At 54.6% G+C, this 15865-nt stretch overlaps 7 protein-coding genes across 7 annotated transcripts; 2 read left to right on the top strand and 5 right to left on the bottom strand.

The window, feature by feature from the left end:
* Nucleotides 1-719: 719 nt before the first annotated feature.
* On the bottom strand, nucleotides 720-4291 carry K489DRAFT_365291 (ARM repeat-containing protein; the record flags this gene model as incomplete). Its single annotated transcript, XM_033602719.1, has 3 exons — nucleotides 3751-4291; nucleotides 993-3675; nucleotides 720-935 (listed from the first exon to the last, which is right to left on the bottom strand). The coding sequence occupies exons 1-3, from the start codon at nucleotides 4017-4019 to the stop codon at nucleotides 720-722; spliced, it is 3168 nt and encodes a 1055-aa protein (XP_033455243.1). The 5' UTR covers nucleotides 4020-4291.
* Nucleotides 4292-6315: 2024 nt separating this feature from the next.
* On the top strand, nucleotides 6316-6987 carry K489DRAFT_292257 (uncharacterized protein; the record flags this gene model as incomplete). The annotated part of the gene is made up of 2 exons (XM_033600214.1): nucleotides 6316-6406; nucleotides 6461-6987. Coding segments are annotated over 2 exons (618 nt in total), but the record flags the coding sequence as incomplete, so codon positions are not given.
* A 565-nt stretch (nucleotides 6988-7552) lies between these two features.
* K489DRAFT_130728 (uncharacterized protein) lies at nucleotides 7553-8328 on the bottom strand. The gene has a single exon (XM_033599040.1). It carries the CDS (start codon nucleotides 8107-8109, stop codon nucleotides 7645-7647), a length of 465 nt encoding a protein of 154 aa, XP_033455241.1. The 5' UTR covers nucleotides 8110-8328; the 3' UTR covers nucleotides 7553-7644.
* K489DRAFT_130849 (GroES-like protein) lies at nucleotides 8329-9857 on the bottom strand. The gene is made up of 3 exons (XM_033599041.1): nucleotides 9579-9857; nucleotides 9205-9498; nucleotides 8329-9138 (listed from the first exon to the last, which is right to left on the bottom strand). Exons 1-3 carry the CDS (start codon nucleotides 9772-9774, stop codon nucleotides 8549-8551), a joined length of 1080 nt encoding a protein of 359 aa, XP_033455240.1. The 5' UTR covers nucleotides 9775-9857; the 3' UTR covers nucleotides 8329-8548.
* Nucleotides 9858-10803: 946 nt separating this feature from the next.
* On the bottom strand, nucleotides 10804-12478 carry K489DRAFT_328052 (uncharacterized protein; the record flags this gene model as incomplete). Its single annotated transcript, XM_033602031.1, has 2 exons — nucleotides 10804-11644; nucleotides 11700-12478. 2 exons carry the CDS (start codon nucleotides 12476-12478, stop codon nucleotides 10804-10806), a joined length of 1620 nt encoding a protein of 539 aa, XP_033455239.1.
* Nucleotides 12479-13088: 610 nt separating this feature from the next.
* Nucleotides 13089-14197, top strand: K489DRAFT_413983 (NAD(P)-binding protein; the record flags this gene model as incomplete). Its single annotated transcript, XM_033608111.1, has 2 exons — nucleotides 13089-14082; nucleotides 14145-14197. 2 exons carry the CDS (start codon nucleotides 13089-13091, stop codon nucleotides 14195-14197), a joined length of 1047 nt encoding a protein of 348 aa, XP_033455238.1.
* On the bottom strand, nucleotides 13972-15850 carry K489DRAFT_385166 (aldose 1-epimerase). The gene is made up of 3 exons (XM_033606028.1): nucleotides 15401-15850; nucleotides 14554-15337; nucleotides 13972-14445 (listed from the first exon to the last, which is right to left on the bottom strand). The coding sequence occupies exons 1-3, from the start codon at nucleotides 15706-15708 to the stop codon at nucleotides 14332-14334; spliced, it is 1206 nt and encodes a 401-aa protein (XP_033455237.1). The 5' UTR covers nucleotides 15709-15850; the 3' UTR covers nucleotides 13972-14331.
* Between the last annotated feature and the right edge of the window lie 15 nt (nucleotides 15851-15865).

Here is a 15865-nt window from a genome sequence, read left to right as displayed (position 1 = left end):
CGGACAAGCTCTTCCCTCCGGCGTTGCGTGATGCGGAGGTCGCGGCTTATATAGGAAGGGATGTTGTCACCCTGAAGAAGCGAGCGAAACTGTATGTGATTCAGGTATACATGCGAGCCTGGATGTTTATCTCGGGGTCGTGATGTACATACACATATATATACATACATGCCTGGGCAGAGCACGGCAGATGGGTATGTATGTACGCGGCTTAATCGAGCGCACTAGCACTACTACCGCTGCGACTGATAGTGGGGAGGGGGGCTTTTCTCCGACGCTCGCGCCAGGACAGGGCTGGCGGTGTCATTAAGCCACGAATGGGCTATTCTTTCCTCTATTTTGATTTTTGATTTAAATCTATAGCGCTTGTTCTCGCCTCGATGTACATCTCTCCACTCTTCTTACTCCCGATCGTCCACTCTTCTTGCTCCCGATCGTCCAATGATTGTGTCGACACATTCGATTCGGCGGACAACGTTGCGCGCGAAGACTCCTCTGATCAGGGATGGGAATTACAGGATAGGATTTAGTGGGGAGAACGAAGGAGGTAGGAATCACGATCGTTTCGTTTCATTTCATTTCATTCTCGGCATTTCATAATCAACGTATTTCTTTCCTTTCACGTCGTCAGATTCCCTCCTCGCACCCTCGTTCTCCATGCACGTTCCTTCATCCACTAGTGCCCATCTCCATCTCCAACGCCCACCATCTCCCACCCCTCAGAGGACGCCCAACGCCATAAATCCGGCCAAGACGTCGCGGTCCACATTGACCAGCCACCTCTCCTGGAAGCCGGCCTCGCCCCCAGGCGTGCCGTTCACGACTTGGCGGAGATGACCCTGGACGGAAGCCGCCGTGTTGACGGTGTGGACTTCATCGGTCATCATCAAGTTTCTCCGACGGATGTCCTCGGGCGATTCCAGGGCGCGAAAGTCCTCCTCTTGGGGGTTGATGCTGGAGGAGGGGTTGTAGACGAGGGAGTCCGGGATGACTCCCCCTGCTGTTCCCGATGCTGTCGGTGAGGAGGATGTGGGATCCATCGCGGAGGAGGAGGAGGGGTTGTCGTCTTCGCGGAGCTCCGTGATGACGTCCGTCCAGACGGTCATGAGGGATTGCAGATTGACGAGGATGAAAGGGTGATTGGTGACGAGTAATTTCGTGAGCGCGAGACAAAGGAGTTTCCTCCGGGAAGGATCGCTGACGCTTTGGAAGTGCGAGAAGAGCTCCTCCAGGAACCATTTCATCGTTTGCTCCAGGGGAGAGGAGGAAGGATCGTTGTTGTTATTGTTACTCGCGGCGGAAGGGCTGGCGGATTCGCAGACTCGACAGAATGTCTCCGGGGAGCCGAGGATGAGGCGGGCGAGGATGCTGAAATATTCCGTCTCGACGATGCCGTCGACCAGAGCGGTCTTAGCGCGGGGGCCGGTGGTGCAATGAGCGGTCCAACTTCCGTGTAAACCGACGAGGAGCTTGGGGAGGAGGCCGCATTGGATGAGATCGGAGGCGACTTGGGCGACGGCGGCTTCACCTCCGAGCTTGTGCGCGACGCGGATCATACCTTCGATGATGCTGCAGACGGGGCCGTTGACGTGGGCTTTCACTTCGCCGAAGAGTTCGGTGAGGGACTTGAGCAGCGAGGGGCGGATTTCATCAGAGAGGATGAAGGAGGGGGCGAGGATGAGATAGGAGTCGGTGATTTCGAGGGCTTTTCCGAGGGTCTCTGTTCCAAGTTCAAAGATTGGGTATAATCGGGGCAGTAGGCCCAGCAACTCCGGAGATGCTGCCTCATCGGGAGTCTGAGCGAGGACACTCCCGAGTAGCTCGAGGGCGTCTTCGAGGAGATAGATGGCTTCATCCGTGTCGGGTTGTAACGCTCCTCCGATGATGGGTAGAACCATGGAATGTAGTGGTAGCGAAGCTGATCGCATGGCATTGATGAGACGAGTTAGGATCGTGAGGATGGCTTGGCGCATGAGGTGCTCATCTTCGGATTGCTCCCACAGTGCAGGAAGCAGATTGACGATTCCTTCAGCATAAGGGATAATGTGATGATCCAGCCTCTCAACGATGATGCTGACAGTGTTGACAATCGCAAGTTTCGTCTCAGGAAGTTCGACTTCGTTGATCAGTCTCAGAAGCCTCGTGAGGATGTTGGTCGCATATGGAAGGAATTGTTCGGGCTGAAATTCCCAATCGTTCGCGACGTTCGCAAGATGACGGCCGGCTGTTATCCGCACCACCAGATCGTTGATTCGATCCTCAGAGTCGAGGAGATGTTGATAGATTTCATAAACCAAAGTCTTGCTGGTCTCCGCCACGCGCACACTGATCCATTGACCGAGGACAATGGCCACTCGGCGTCGAAGAATGTGACAACCAGGACCCTGATTCTGTATTTCCAGAACGAGGACGTCACGGATGAAAGCATCAAAGTCGAGCTTTTCCTGCAGGACCGAGGCTGCAAGTCCCACGGCGCTGTAAATCGAGTCCTTGAATAGAACATCATGATTCGACGACGAAGTGATGGATGCGACGACGCTCAAAAGTGGATCGACGATGATCTCCTTGTAATTGATCGATAGATCCAGGAAGAGCTTCTCGGCGCAGGGACGGACCGCGAATTCCCAGTCATTTCCACTGCCTTCCTCTCTTTGCTCCCATTCTTCGGCGCTTTCTCCCCATACTTGCAATTCGCTGGCACGGAAGACGAACAACTTGAACACCACAGTCTCAAGTGCATCACGGACGAATGCTTCAGTGAGGAGACTTGTCTTGATCAATTCTACCGCGCGTCTTTTTTCTTCTTTGCCTTCTGCGGTACGATGCTTGAAACTTTGCGCAGGGTGCCAGACCATTTGCACACATGCTCGAATGAGGAGCAATCCCCTGAGGGCTACGTTTTCGTCAAAGGATCGATGATCAACATCTCCGTGTGTACCTTTCTTTGCGGATGTTATTGCGGTGGTGACCGCATCGGGCGAGCTGATCAATGTTCCATAATCCTTAACCAAGCCCCAATATGCGTTGGCAAGTGAAAGCGAATCGGGAAGCAGAGCAAAAGCGGTTGCGTTCTCCTTCGCCATGGTATAATGAAGCTTTGCAAGCTGCAGGATGTGCTTTTCTACGAGCAGCAGCAATTCCGCGCCTAGTTGAGAAGCATGTGCTCTCCGAAACGCAATCAGGGAGCTCAGATGCTGCATCGTCATACTCCAGAAAGAGATGACATCTTGGTCGTGGTTGGGATTCTCGTAGCAATTGACGAGGAGTCGACGGAGAAGTTTGATCGCGAGCAACGTCAATTGCATCTCCTCGAGTGTGGGGTTCTTCAGCCAAGAATCAAACATTCTGGCGTATGCAGTGCCGACGACGGCGACGATTTCGGGAGTCGCCGTCTGAAGTGCTTGTTTGCTTTGCTGTAGTCGTGCTGTTGATAATTCCTTCACGATCCGTAGCAAAGCCAGCAATGCTCGGGCCAGACGGAGCGAAGGTGTCTCGGGTGATCTGACGACATTGACAAATCCCGTGAGAGCATCGGGCCATGATGAAGGAAACTCATATCGAGAGACTTTGGCAATGACGAGTGCGACCTGTAGAGCCAGCCGATGATCCGGTTCGTCGAGGATGCTCTGAGCCAACCGAGCACGGATAACATCTTTGTCGTTGGCGGAGACGGCACTTTCCAAATTCAGTCAGCGAAAGCTACAGTGTCGCTCGTGATGCAGGTCGTGGCCGTTCTTTCATTGCACCTACTTCCGTGCTGTCTTTCGCCAATATTTGTCAATGCCGTTCTTCAACTGTATGATCGCGAGAGATCGGAGTTCGAATGGTAGACTGTAATCGAGAAAGGCATCTTGAAGGTATCGGTAGAAGCCCGAGCTTGTCTCCCACTGCTGAATTTGTTTGGTGCCGGTTTGGATTTGAGCTTGATCGCGGGATGTTGCTGCGCGTAGGACATGGATGAGGGTATTTGTTGTGAGCGGGTTCGCCTCGCCAGGCACCTCGATCGAAAACGAGGCCATGAAATGTCGAGTGTTATGAGTTCAAGATCATCTTTTCCAACAGCTTTGGCGAGTCGATTGCTTTGCTCCAAAAGCCCAACGACGATGTCGGAATGGTGTCGTGTCAAATCAAGCATTCGGCAGGTGCGACGGTCTGTACGTGTATCGTCGGATGATGACTGTTTGAGAGGATATCACTCCCGGAGTTGAGCTTGAACTGCGCTCATATGAGCCGAGTCGATCGAATGATCGCGCGAGATCAATTCATAACTCGTGGTTGGTGATGAGGTCGGGTTCACCAGAGCAATCACCGATCGCAACAAGTGATGCATCATTTCACTGCTCAGCTGAAGCGTATCGTGAGCAATTCGACCGACGATTCATCCGGATTCACACCTGAGGCATCCATCATCTCCCAACTCATCTGCGACGGGGACGACGACGGCGACTACGACTTCTGACCACCGCTCATCCCCGCGCCTACCGCACGGGATTATGCTCCATACAAAAATCCCATCATCGCGAGATTCTCCTCCCTCCTCTCTTCTTTTTTTCTTCTTCTACAAAGTTGAAATTTGACCCCCAGTTACAGAAATTTACGGCGGCTTTTCCTAGTCTCTCCCGTGGGATTGAAGTTGAAATAGCTGGGCAGAAGAACCTTTCGCAAGAGAGCCGTCTTTTCAAGAAGCGCCGCGAGCAGAATGGCCCACGGGTTTTTTCTGCGGTGAAGCGGTGTCTCCCGTTGAAGACGTATATACATGAAACCTATTTCCCGCGTCGTTTTTTGGTTGGAATTTGTAGTCACGTGTTTGATGGTGCTTCATGGTGCTGCCGTCGAGAGACATGGACATGCACATGCACATTCGAACTTCGGAGGCTGTATGAGAAGGCAGGATTGATGCATCCGGCTGTAAGACCGTAGACCTGTGGGCAGAACATGAAGAGGAGAAGAACACAACTGCAGCCTCACGTGATCTGAAAACTCCCCACATCCTCCAGCCTCGTCACGATATATTGTATTCCTTTCCAGCCTTTCTCCGGTCTCTAGGACATTTCGAACCATTTTCCGACGGGAGTTCCACATGTCCGGCGTGCACTGCAAGCATATATTCCAATGGCGTGCGCTCTGTCCAGTCGAGACCGCGAACGTCAGCAGCCACCACCACCTCCACAATATCACAACAAGGCGCGAAGGATTTCTTCGAGCCGGGGACTTTTCCCACGTGAATTGCTTACATGCATATCCACGAACACCTAGATCTCTCCGGCGCCGAGAACCACAGATCTCATGCCTAGCCTCCGGATGGACATATGCAAGGGTCGCGTGAGAGGGTGAGATGGCGTGATAGGGCTGTCTGTGATCATATACATATATACCTAAGTAGGGGATCGTCTCTGGAGTGGTAGAAGTCAATGGGGGGAGAATCATCACAGCATTTCAAGATGGAGTCAGTTACTTATGACTGGACTGTACGGTAGGTACCTAGGCATGCTCGATGAGAGAAACTCCAGCCCAGCCGAGCCGTGGCTTAGGGTTCGGAGTTATCGAGCGCAAATCCGAGACAAGGAGAGAGGGGAAAACAATTGCGTCAATGGTCTGTCTGTCTCTCTGTCTCTGTCTGTCTGTCTGCCCCTGTCTGCCCCTGTCTGTCCCTGTCTGTCTGTCTCACGCTCATCTCCGCAAACAGTCTAGATTTCTCTCCAGCCAGTGGCGTAACTGGGTAACTCTCACCACTCGGACTCATTCATGGAGATGCACCTCTCCATGTTCGAGAACACATTCTCTCCTCCTTCATCACGCGATCATCGACAGACACTCCAGGGTTGATTTCCGAGATGCCTCATTTTTCTTGTGTGAACCCGCTCCAGAGGTGCTGTCTCCTTTGAATTCTACACTGTAACATAAAATATCCAAGCCAAGGTCGTCGCCGGATCGTCGGACTGATCATCCGTCACACCTGCAACATTGCAACGTCATTCTCCGTTGACCCGTTGATCACGTGTATCGTTGTACATACAGCATTCTCTCTCTCTCTCAGTCACTCACTCACTCTCTCTCACACTCCCTCCTCGCGATAATCCCCACTTCCATCCGTTCACTACCAGCACGACCAACCTCACAATGGGCAAACAACGACGCGAAGAGGCAAAAGCGGCGGCGGCAGCGGCCAAGGCAATGAAGGCCACAGCAAAACAGCCCAAAGCTTCAACTGTCTCGATACGTCCTCCGCAACCCACAGACGAAATCACAGCCATCACATCACAACTCGCAGGAACATCATTACGAGATGAATTACCAGAACCTGTCGTCCACAAGCGCCAACCATTCCGCTTCCTCGACCTCCCCGCCGAACTCCGCCTACGAATCTACGACGAACTCCTGCACGTCTCCAAACCAATCGACCTAGGTAAGGGATAAACTCTCCCATCCCCGTCTCAACTAATTCTAACCCGAATCCCAGATCCCCTAAACTACCACCAAATCGCTCCTCGCCTCCGCCTCTTCCTCACCTGCCGCCAGATCCACCACGAAGCCCACCACGTCTTCTACCGGCAACCCGTGCGCCTGTACCCGACGCACGGCCGCTTCTTCCACACGAAGCGGGCGCTCCTCGAACGCCTGCCGGCGCAGTACCGGCGCGAGATCACCACGCTGGACCTGCGCCTGGGGCCGGGGTGGAGCGCGCCGCCGCGCAACCAGCACACGCGGGCGGAGCTCGGGCTGGCGGACTGCGCGAACCTGCGGCGGCTGCGCGTCTTCATCGAGATCGACCCGAGCGAGCGGACGTTCGACGGCTTCCGCGGCAAGAACGCCACCGAGGACACCTACCTCCGCTTCTGCCTGGGCCTGCTCGACGGCGTCTTCGCGCAGTGCCCCGGCCTGCACGAGGTCGAATTCGACGCCTACCCCGCCGTCGGCAGGGACGCCCCGCTCCTGACGGGCCTGGTGGCGAGGGTCGCGGAGTGTGGGAGGAGGGTCGCTTGGGGCCCCCTGAGGGGATGGGACGACGAGGGGGGACCCCGGGAGGGCTTCGGAGCTGGACGGAGCCCGGTGCAGGGGAGAGGAGCGGGAGTCGGAGGCGGAGGAGCGGGGGTGGAGGAGGAGGAGAAGATTGGTGTGCCGCTCGGCGGGTTTCAGGGGAGTGCAGTCGTTGCCGTGAGGGCATGACGGCCAGGCAGTTGAAGTTCCTGTCCCACTTTTGTATCCCTTCCTTTTTCCGACGCAGGAGCGGGAATCGACAGGAGAGAACGGGAAGACACGAGCCGGAAGATCTCGGCGACGACGACGAGAGCGGATGAGATGCTCCGACGGGGGAAACAAAAAGCAGGATAGAAAGTCCAACTCCTTCACATATACCCCCATTTCGATAATGAAAAATTCGAGAGAATCCCCATACAAAAGCGACCCACCATCATCATTAGCATGCTCGGATATCTCCCTCCTCCTCCTTATTATTATCATAATCGGCCTAATTGTTATCCCTACCTTCGAAACCGCAGCCTAGCAGAACCACCACCGTCCCACCAGCACCAGCCAACCCCACGCGGATCGCCATCACCCACCAACTCACCCATCATCCATCACCAAACACAGGTGCAAGAAAGACGAGAGGGAAGCGGGTCTTCTTTTCCTTTCCCCCCCTTTTTAACCTATTGCGGAACCTTGGAATGGAAGGATCGAAAAGAAAAGAGAAGAGAGTGAGAAGAGAAAGAGAAAGAGAGGGAAGAGAAAGAAAAGAGAGAGAGAGAGGGAAAGAGAAGAGTAGAGAGAGAGAGGGTGGGGGGAGAAAAGGCCGCCCTGTAATTCTGCGTCGTCGTTGCTGTCGGACATGCCTCGTCTGTTCGATTCACGCTCGCGTCGTCGCGTATTAATACATCCATGGACACCCACCTCGTGAGAAGAACGCAAGAAAGAAAGAAAGAAGATGATGAGGCTGTGCACGCTCGCTCGCTTTCTGCCGGAGATCCCTGCCCACCTCCCTACCGACCTAGATACGGACCCAGATGCCGATGGATCGGTCGCTACGACTTCTGCGTCCGATCCCTGTCGTGAAGACTGTACTCCCAGCAAAACAAAACCGAAGAGGGGTTGGTTATAAATGCGATCCATATTTTTATACTTTCTCCGCGGATCGACGGACGGACGGACCTTGATGGGCCACTTACCGTCGCTCGTGGCGATTTTTCTTGGCTCGGTCCTTGCCCCCGATGGCGTGATGCTTTAAATGGGACGTCACCTCTCTCTTCTTCATGCACAGTGATTATCATCGTTATTATCCTTTGAGGAGGAACGAAGATGAAGGAGAAGGGGAGAGGAAGTCCGAAGATGGCATGGGATTCCAAACGAACAGAACGGCGGAGGGGATCGGTCGCGGTACTTCAGGGGGAGAGGGTTCATTCTCGGGGAATATACTCCAATCGGACTGTCAATTATGATATCGCTTCTTCTTCTACATCTTCTTCTTCTACTTCTACAGCCATGTCTCGTTACAAATTTCACATTCTCTTTGCAGATGCCCCTTCCTTTCTCCATCATTGGGGAGGTATTCCTAGTTGACCAGGGTGATCCGGAACCTCGGCTTTCCCTCCTGGAAATCGAGGATGGCCTGGTTGGCCTCCTTCATGGGGTACTCGTTGATCCAGGGCTTGACCTTCTTCTCGGCGGCGAGCGCGAGCATGGCTTCGATCTCGGCCGGCGAGCCGATCATGCTGCCGCCGAACTTGACGCCCTTGGCGATGAAGGCGAAGGCGTTGGTGGCCGGGAGGTTGTCCTCCGGGGCGCCGACCTGGATGAAGGTGCCGCGGGTCTTGAGCAGCTTGAAGTAGTCCATCAGCGGCATCTTGGGCGAGGAGACGGTGGAGATGATCAGGTCGAGGCTGCGGGCGTGTTTGTCGGCCCAGTCCGGCTCGTCCTCGGTCGCGATGTACGCGTCCGCGCCGAGCTTCATCACGTCCTCGCGCTTGTTGTTGCGCCGCGAGATCCCCACCACCTGGTCGGCGCCCAGCGCTTTGGCGAACAGGATGCCGAAGTGCCCGAGCCCGCCGACGCCGATGATTCCGACTTTTTTGCCTGGGCCGCAGCCTTCGCGGGAGAGGGGGGCGTAGAGGGTGACGCCGCCGCAGAGCATGGGTGCTGCCTGTGGGAAGAGGAGGTATTGTTAGCAAGCTGATTCTCTTCGTGGAAGGGCAGTTTCTGATTCGGAATTTACCTCCGGGCTGGGAATAGCATCGGGGATCTTGAAGACGAAATGGCTGGGTGCGCGGTGGTATGTCGCGTAGCCGCCGTATGACTTGCTACCATCCGGGTAGACCGAGTTGTATGTGCCGACGTTGCCCGTGCAGTGCTGCTCGATTCCGGCCGAGCACTCTTCGCAGTCGGGCTTCAAGCAGGAGGAGTTTTGCGCGCCGACGCCGACACGGTCGCCGACTTTGATGCCTCGTTCGACCTTGGAACCGACGCGGACGGCCTTGCCGACGATTTCGTGACCGACACAGACGGCTGTTTCGAGGAAGACGGTCAGCGGACTCGCCACTTTCGAGGTGATGGTTGACGGGTGGGAGGTCCATGTCACGACTCACGGTATTTGGCCTCTCCCCATCCGGAGCTGATGGTGTGGATATCACTACCGCAGATACCGGAGTGGGTGATTTCGATATCGACATCGGTCTCTTCGAAAGGCTTGGGCTGGAACTCTTGCCATTTCATGTTACCCTTGGCAGCGTCCTTGTCGAGGCCCATCCACCCTTCGAATTTGTAGTCTTGAGTGGCCGCCATGGTGAGTGAGTGAGTGAGTGAGTGAGTGTGTGTATGTGTCTGGGATGGGTTGTGTTTGTTTTGAGGTGCGATTCACGGGTATGGTGAGTTGGGAGGAATAAGAGAGAGGTTGGTGAGAGGCGAATGAAGGAGGAAAGGTCGGTAAATTGGTCGACTGATATATCCCCCTACCTAGCTAGATACACGTGTTGCCGGCCAAGCTCACCTGCTCTGTCCGTCCACGATCCAGGGCGCGATGAGAAGAGAAGGGAAGAGTGCGATATCATGATGATTGCGTCACAGAGGTGCCGGATTCGAGAGAAGGACCGAGTCGAGCCGTTGGAGATGACCAAGCGTGAGAGTAGCGGTTTACTAGTACTCTTCTAGTTGTCAATGGTGGTGTTAACTAGAAGCCAACTAGTCGATGGCGGTGATGGCGATGGTGACACCGACCATCCGCCATTGGGCCGACGATAACAAATCCTCGAAGTTGACGATGCCGCAAAGGGAAGAATCCACTTGAAGGAAAAGGCGGCATACCACATAGGGGCTGAGGGACTGTAGTGAAGAGAGGGACGGATTGACAAATCATTCGATCGAGGCCCGGGGAGAAAATACAGCATCGATGACATCGTTGGATGGAAATAAACCCCACCTAAACGCCGCTATCACCGCCCGCCGGATTGGCTGGCGGCAGTGGGACGGGCTTGACCGCGGCGGAGGAGACAGACCTTAAGCACCTGCAGCATCCCTTTTTCCATCTTCATCTAGCCTCGACCGGATATGATCACGATAATGTGAGAGTTTCTCTTGGAAGCCAATGGTATCGCCGTAGTAGCCCGACTTCTCTATCAACACCATTGGGGAGAAAACAACAGCCGGGGCAATCTTGCGGAAATGCGCTATGAACTCGGGAGTAGTCTTCTTCGATCCTCGCTGCTGATGTGATCTTCACTCTGAAAAAAAGCCACACTGCACGCATGCCTCATCATTATCAATCAATCGATCGATAAATCACTCAATCACCCATTCAATCACTCAATCACCCAATCAATCCTTATCCAACCGCACCGCCGCATTGCTCTCAATGAAGCTCAAATCCACCTTGTGCCCCAGCAGCTCCCGGATATTGCTGACCGCATACTTGATCATGGTCGGGCGCTCCAGGCTCAACCCGAAGCCGTAGACGCGGAGATCCTCCGGCAGACCCATGGCCAGCAGCATCTCCGGGCGGAACATGCCGCTGTTGCCGATCTCCACCCATTTGTTGAGGCCCTCGTGGAAGCCGAAGACCTCCATGCTGGGCTCGGTGTACGGGTTGTACGCCGGCTTGAAGCGCAGGTTGGAGATCCCCAGCTGGAGGAAGAACTTGCCCAGGAAGGCCTGCAGACCGCCCAGGGTGAGGCCGTAGTCGGCGATGACTCCTTCGATCTGGTGGAATTCCGCCAGGTGGGTGGCGTCGACGGTCTCGTTGCGGAAGACTCGATCGATGGAGAAGTAGCGTGCCGGCCGCGGGTTGGCGGCGAGTCGGTGCAGGCAGTACGTCGAAACGGCGGTAGTGTGGGTGCGGAGGACGAGGCGTGTGGTTTCGGAATCGGTGTAAGGGTAGCGGTAGCCGATGGAGCCGAAGGCCCCGTCTTGGTGGACAGCGCGGACGTTCTTGTAGTATTGCTCGTAGTCCAGTTTGGGGATGGCGGCGGCAGCCTCGCCGGTGGAGAACAGCTGACTTTGGGCTTCCATGGTGTTCAATGCTTGATCGGCGTCGGGATCAGATCCGGGAGGACCAGCTTCGGCAGGATCGGAAACGTAAAAGGTGTCTTGCATGTCTCGAGCAGGGTGCTGTTGAGGGACGAACAGGGCGTCGAAATTCCAGAAACCGGTATCCACGAATCTGTCAAGGTGATTAGTATGATCCAAAAATCTCGGACTACGCTATTCTGACTCACCTTCCCGTCGGCATCTCGATGAAGTCCCAATTGAAGAAGATCTTCCGGAACTCTTCTCGCACCTTGTTCAGAGGATGCAGAGCCCCCGAATTCTGCTGTGCACCCAACGCATTGAAATTGTAGTCCTTGAAGCTGGCCGTCTTCCAGCTTCCATCCTCCAACATCTCCGACGTGAGATCCGTGACTTCGATGGGGATCTCCTTGGCCCACCGAGGACCCTTGCGTACCTGGTATGTGATAATTTTCTGTGTTGAAACCAACTTCCGCTTGACATAGTCCTTTAATTGCTTCGGGTCGGGCATTGTGTGGAACTCATCAACGTATTTCAAAGTCTCCCGCGTGGCATCCTTGACCTCGTCCATCCCACTGCATACTACCAACGAATCGCCGTCTTTCTGAACCCACTTCAGCTTGAAAGCGTTTCCCTGACCGAGTTTCGCAGATGGTGTTGCAAGCGCGGGGTCTTTCAATGATAGTCGTCCACTCTTCTTCACAGCTTCCCAGACCTTGTACTCATGGCTACCTTCGTCGGCAATTTGTCGTCCTTCGCCGGTCAGGACCACATGTTCGGATTCACTGGGGTCGTATTCCAACATTGCTCGGCTCGCCAGTCGTGTGAGGGCGGCTTGCATGTCCGGTTGTGAGACTGAAGGGAACGCGATTTCGGATTGCAGAGGGTCATTGTTCTCGAGTTCGAACAGGATGTCGAGTGTCAGATCTCTTCCACTGCCATTGGACTCCACCAATGGCACCGGTACCGGGCCTCGTTGACCAGGCATGATCGGGGTTGTGTTCGATAGTGTTGGGTGTACAAGATGATGTCTTCCACTTGCAGCAAGCACGCGCCAATCTTGAACTGCTTGCGCTGTGTAGCCTGCAAGATTGACGCCACAAAGATATATGACTTGTCGATATCAACGATCCGCAAGTATGAGTCTTGACTCAGTCACTGACACAATAATCTTTTCCGCCATGGAAGGTTGGCCGACCAGATTTCGACCATAAAGCGGGAGCTTTCCTGCGCCCGCAATGAGGGTTTAGTGCCCCTCACTCTGTGGAGGGATGATCAGTCAGCATTCTGTGGGAAATTATGTAAGCTGGACGACCGGATCGGCTTTCTGTTCGGCTCCGGTCCCGATGCGGGTCAATGCGACGCAGCTCGGCCCCAGTGCTGTTTTGAGCAACATCATCCGCATCGGCTCATCAACCACACGTTTCGTAGGCTCTTGACGGCGACTCGGAGAACTGATGACTGCGAGAACCCTCAGCCTCGGTTCAGGAAATAAATCCATACTTGTATAAAACCAATCCAACAATCGTGCTTCCCTCGAGATCTCAACACCACTTTCCTCACACGTTTGACATCCCCAATCTCAACCGTCACCCACCATGGCCGCACAAACCTATAAATCTGTCCACCTCGCCGAACGACCGACAAACCAAATCGAGCCCTCAACTTTCACCATCAAAGAGAACAAGACCTCCTCCCTGCCCGCCCTCGAAGATGGCCAAGTCCTCTACCAACCCAACTACCTCTCCCTCGACCCGGCCATGCGCGGCTGGCTGAACGACACGCGCTCCTACATCCCGCCGGTAAAGATCGGCGCCATCATGCGCGGCAACGGCGTGGGCAAGATCCTCGCGAGCAAAAGCCCCAAGTTCTCGCCCGGCGACATCGTCTCCGCCGACTCCGGCTGGACGGAGCTCGCCGTGCTTAAAGACGACCTCGTCCAACCCATCGACCTCCCGCCCAACGGCCGCATGACCGACTCCCTCGGCGTCATCGGCATGACCGGCCTGACCGCGTACTTCGGGATCCTTGACGTCGGACAGGTCAAAGAAGGCGACTTCGTCGTCGTGTCGGGGGCGGCGGGCGCGACGGGGACCGTCGTGGGCCAGATCGCCAAGCTCAAGGGCGCGCGGGTGCTCGGGCTCGCGGGCACCGACGAGAAGTGCCGGTGGCTGGTGGAGGAGCTGGGCTTCGACGCGGCGCTGAACTACAAATCGGCGAGTTTCGCCGCCGACTTCCGCGCCGCGACCAAGTCCCTCATCGACGTCTTCTTCGACAACGTCGGCGGGGAGATCCTCGACATGGCGCTCGCCCGCGCCAAACCTTTCGCCCGCTTCGTCATCTGCGGAGGCATTTCTCAGTATAACACCAAGGAGGCGAAGGGCCCGAAGAATTACCTCATGATTATCTCCATGAGGATTCGCATGCAGGGTTTCATTGTCTTTGATTATGCGAAGAAGTACGATGAGGCCAGGAGGGAGTTGACGAAGTGGTTGGCCGAGGGCAAGATTAAGCGTCAAGAGACGATCATCAAGGGCGGGATTGAGAAGATGCCAGAGGCGTTGAGGGCGTTGTATGATGGTGTCAACACTGGTGAGTTCCTTTTTTTGAAGCTTTGCTATGACGTTGTTGATGATCACTAACAATCTTCACAGGAAAATTGCTCGTCGAAGTTCTTCCGCCGTCAGAGGATCGCTCGAGACTATGAAGCGGTTTTATTCACATGAAGCACTTGTACCAATAATGAACTTATGACCAAGCATTTTTAAAGGTCAAGGAACTAATTCCCTTTTTGAGAAGAGTCGTCTTCCCAGAAGTCACCTTCAGATTGAGCTCAATCCATCACTCGTGCGCAGTGAAAGTGTACCTCTGATAATTGACCGCCGGCTCCGTCGTCGGCGAGAAGATCTGATATTGATCTCTTCCCCACTGGGGTTGATTGATGCCATCGATCCACTAGAAACGAACCAGATGATCAGCAACCTCTGATCCTTCACAGCTCACGCCGCCATCGATGTCGCAAAGTTACACAGGTGGGATGAGAAGAGAGCGGGGGAAACTCACATCTTGCGTTTCCAACACCACACACCCATATTTTTCCACAAACGTCGTCGTCCCATTCCTACCCTTTCCGAATCCATGCTGCTGACTCCTCTTCACCGGAATCGTCCCATTCTGCCCATCACAAGAATAGACCTGCAACCCCTGCATATTCGTCCTCAATCGCATTTCGATCCCCGTGCTCGGCGCCCACATCCGCAGGACCTCCAATTCCGGATCCTGGATTGCAGCAACGGGCCGGTCGAGGATCAATGCGTTGTCGTATCCCACGCAGCCTGACCCGCAGAGATCTTGCGCGGAAAGGATGTCCTGCCCGATGGGTTTGGCGCGTGTGAAATCCAGCGGTGTCCCGGCTGTGAGGCGTAATTCGCCGGTTGGGATTAGGATGCCGTCGGTCGCGATGTAGCGTTTCGCATAGGGCATGTGGAGGGTATTGTCTAGGATGGTTTGGGCGTCCGGGGAGATGTAGGCGCCGAGGTTCCAGTAGGGGTGATTTGCGAGCATGATGGGCGTGGCGGTTGTCAGTGGGACGGAGACGAGGCGGGAGATCCATTCGGCGTTGTTGGTGACGGTATATGTTGCGGTGTTGAGCACTGCGCCTGGGAATCCGGAGAGGCCGTTGTCGTGGAGCGTGAAGGTTATGCTGTTTGTGGTATGTGCGGTGACGGTCCAGTTCTGGACGTCGTAGCCTCCTGCACCGCCGCCGTGAAGGGTGTTCTTGCCATCGTGTTCATTCTCGACGACGTGAGAAGTCTGGCCGTCGATGGTGAAGGTCCCGTTCTTGATCCTGTCGCATTTGGGTCAGACACAAAATCATCTCTCTTTGTAACAAGTTTGGAAAGAGGCTCACCGATTCGCATATCGTCCTACTACCGCACCGAAATACGTATGAACCGTCGCCGAGTCCCGAGCATACTCGTCCGCCTCATCGTACCCAACAATAATGTCCTGCGGTTGACCATGCTTGTCGTTGACGAACAGACTTGTCAATCGGGCTCCGTAGGGAATGAAAGTCGCATTGATGCCATTTGCTGAGATTGTATATTTTTCGAAGGCGTTAGGAGATGAGTTTTGAGAATAGACTGTTTGAGCTGCAGAGGTACTTGCTGTCGTGAGAAGGAAAGCTCCACAGAGCAACCTAAAATCCTGGAACAGCATGTTGGTTGCGGGCTTGTCACTCAAACCAATGGAAATCAGGCCCTTTAAGTGCCGAGATCACTATCATCAGTATAGCAGACATACACTGTTAGATACCGTAAACTAAACAAGTACTCGAAAACGGTTTGTCGTTCAGTATTGGGATATATATAAATAC

The sequence above is a fragment of the Dissoconium aciculare genome, assembly GCF_010015565.1.
Source record: "Dissoconium aciculare CBS 342.82 unplaced genomic scaffold K489scaffold_21, whole genome shotgun sequence".
Lineage (NCBI taxonomy): Eukaryota > Fungi > Ascomycota > Dothideomycetes > Mycosphaerellales > Dissoconiaceae > Dissoconium > Dissoconium aciculare.
This window is presented reverse-complemented; position numbering and strand designations above follow the sequence as displayed.

Bases quoted from the DNA above. Each gene is read 5' to 3' on its own strand.
- K489DRAFT_130728 (XM_033599040.1), bottom strand. From the start codon at position 8,109: ATGGATCGCATTTATAACCAACCCCTCTTCGGTTTTGTTTTGCTGGGA.
- K489DRAFT_130849 (XM_033599041.1), bottom strand. From the start codon at position 9,774: ATGGCGGCCACTCAAGACTACAAATTCGAAGGGTGGATGGGCCTCGAC. The intron at 9,499-9,578 runs GTGAGTCGTGAC...TCCTCGAAACAG, and splicing joins ATGGGGAGAGGCCAAATACC to CCGTCTGTGTCGGTCACGAA. The intron at 9,139-9,204 runs ATTCCGAATCAG...TCCTCTTCCCAC, and splicing joins TATTCCCAGCCCGGAGGTAA to AGGCAGCACCCATGCTCTGC.
- K489DRAFT_385166 (XM_033606028.1), bottom strand. From the start codon at position 15,708: ATGCTGTTCCAGGATTTTAGGTTGCTCTGTGGAGCTTTCCTTCTCACG. The intron at 15,338-15,400 runs GTGAGCCTCTTT...CAAATGCGACAG, and splicing joins GTAGGACGATATGCGAATCG to GATCAAGAACGGGACCTTCA. The intron at 14,446-14,553 runs GTGAGTTTCCCC...GTTCGTTTCTAG, and splicing joins TGGTGTTGGAAACGCAAGAT to TGGATCGATGGCATCAATCA.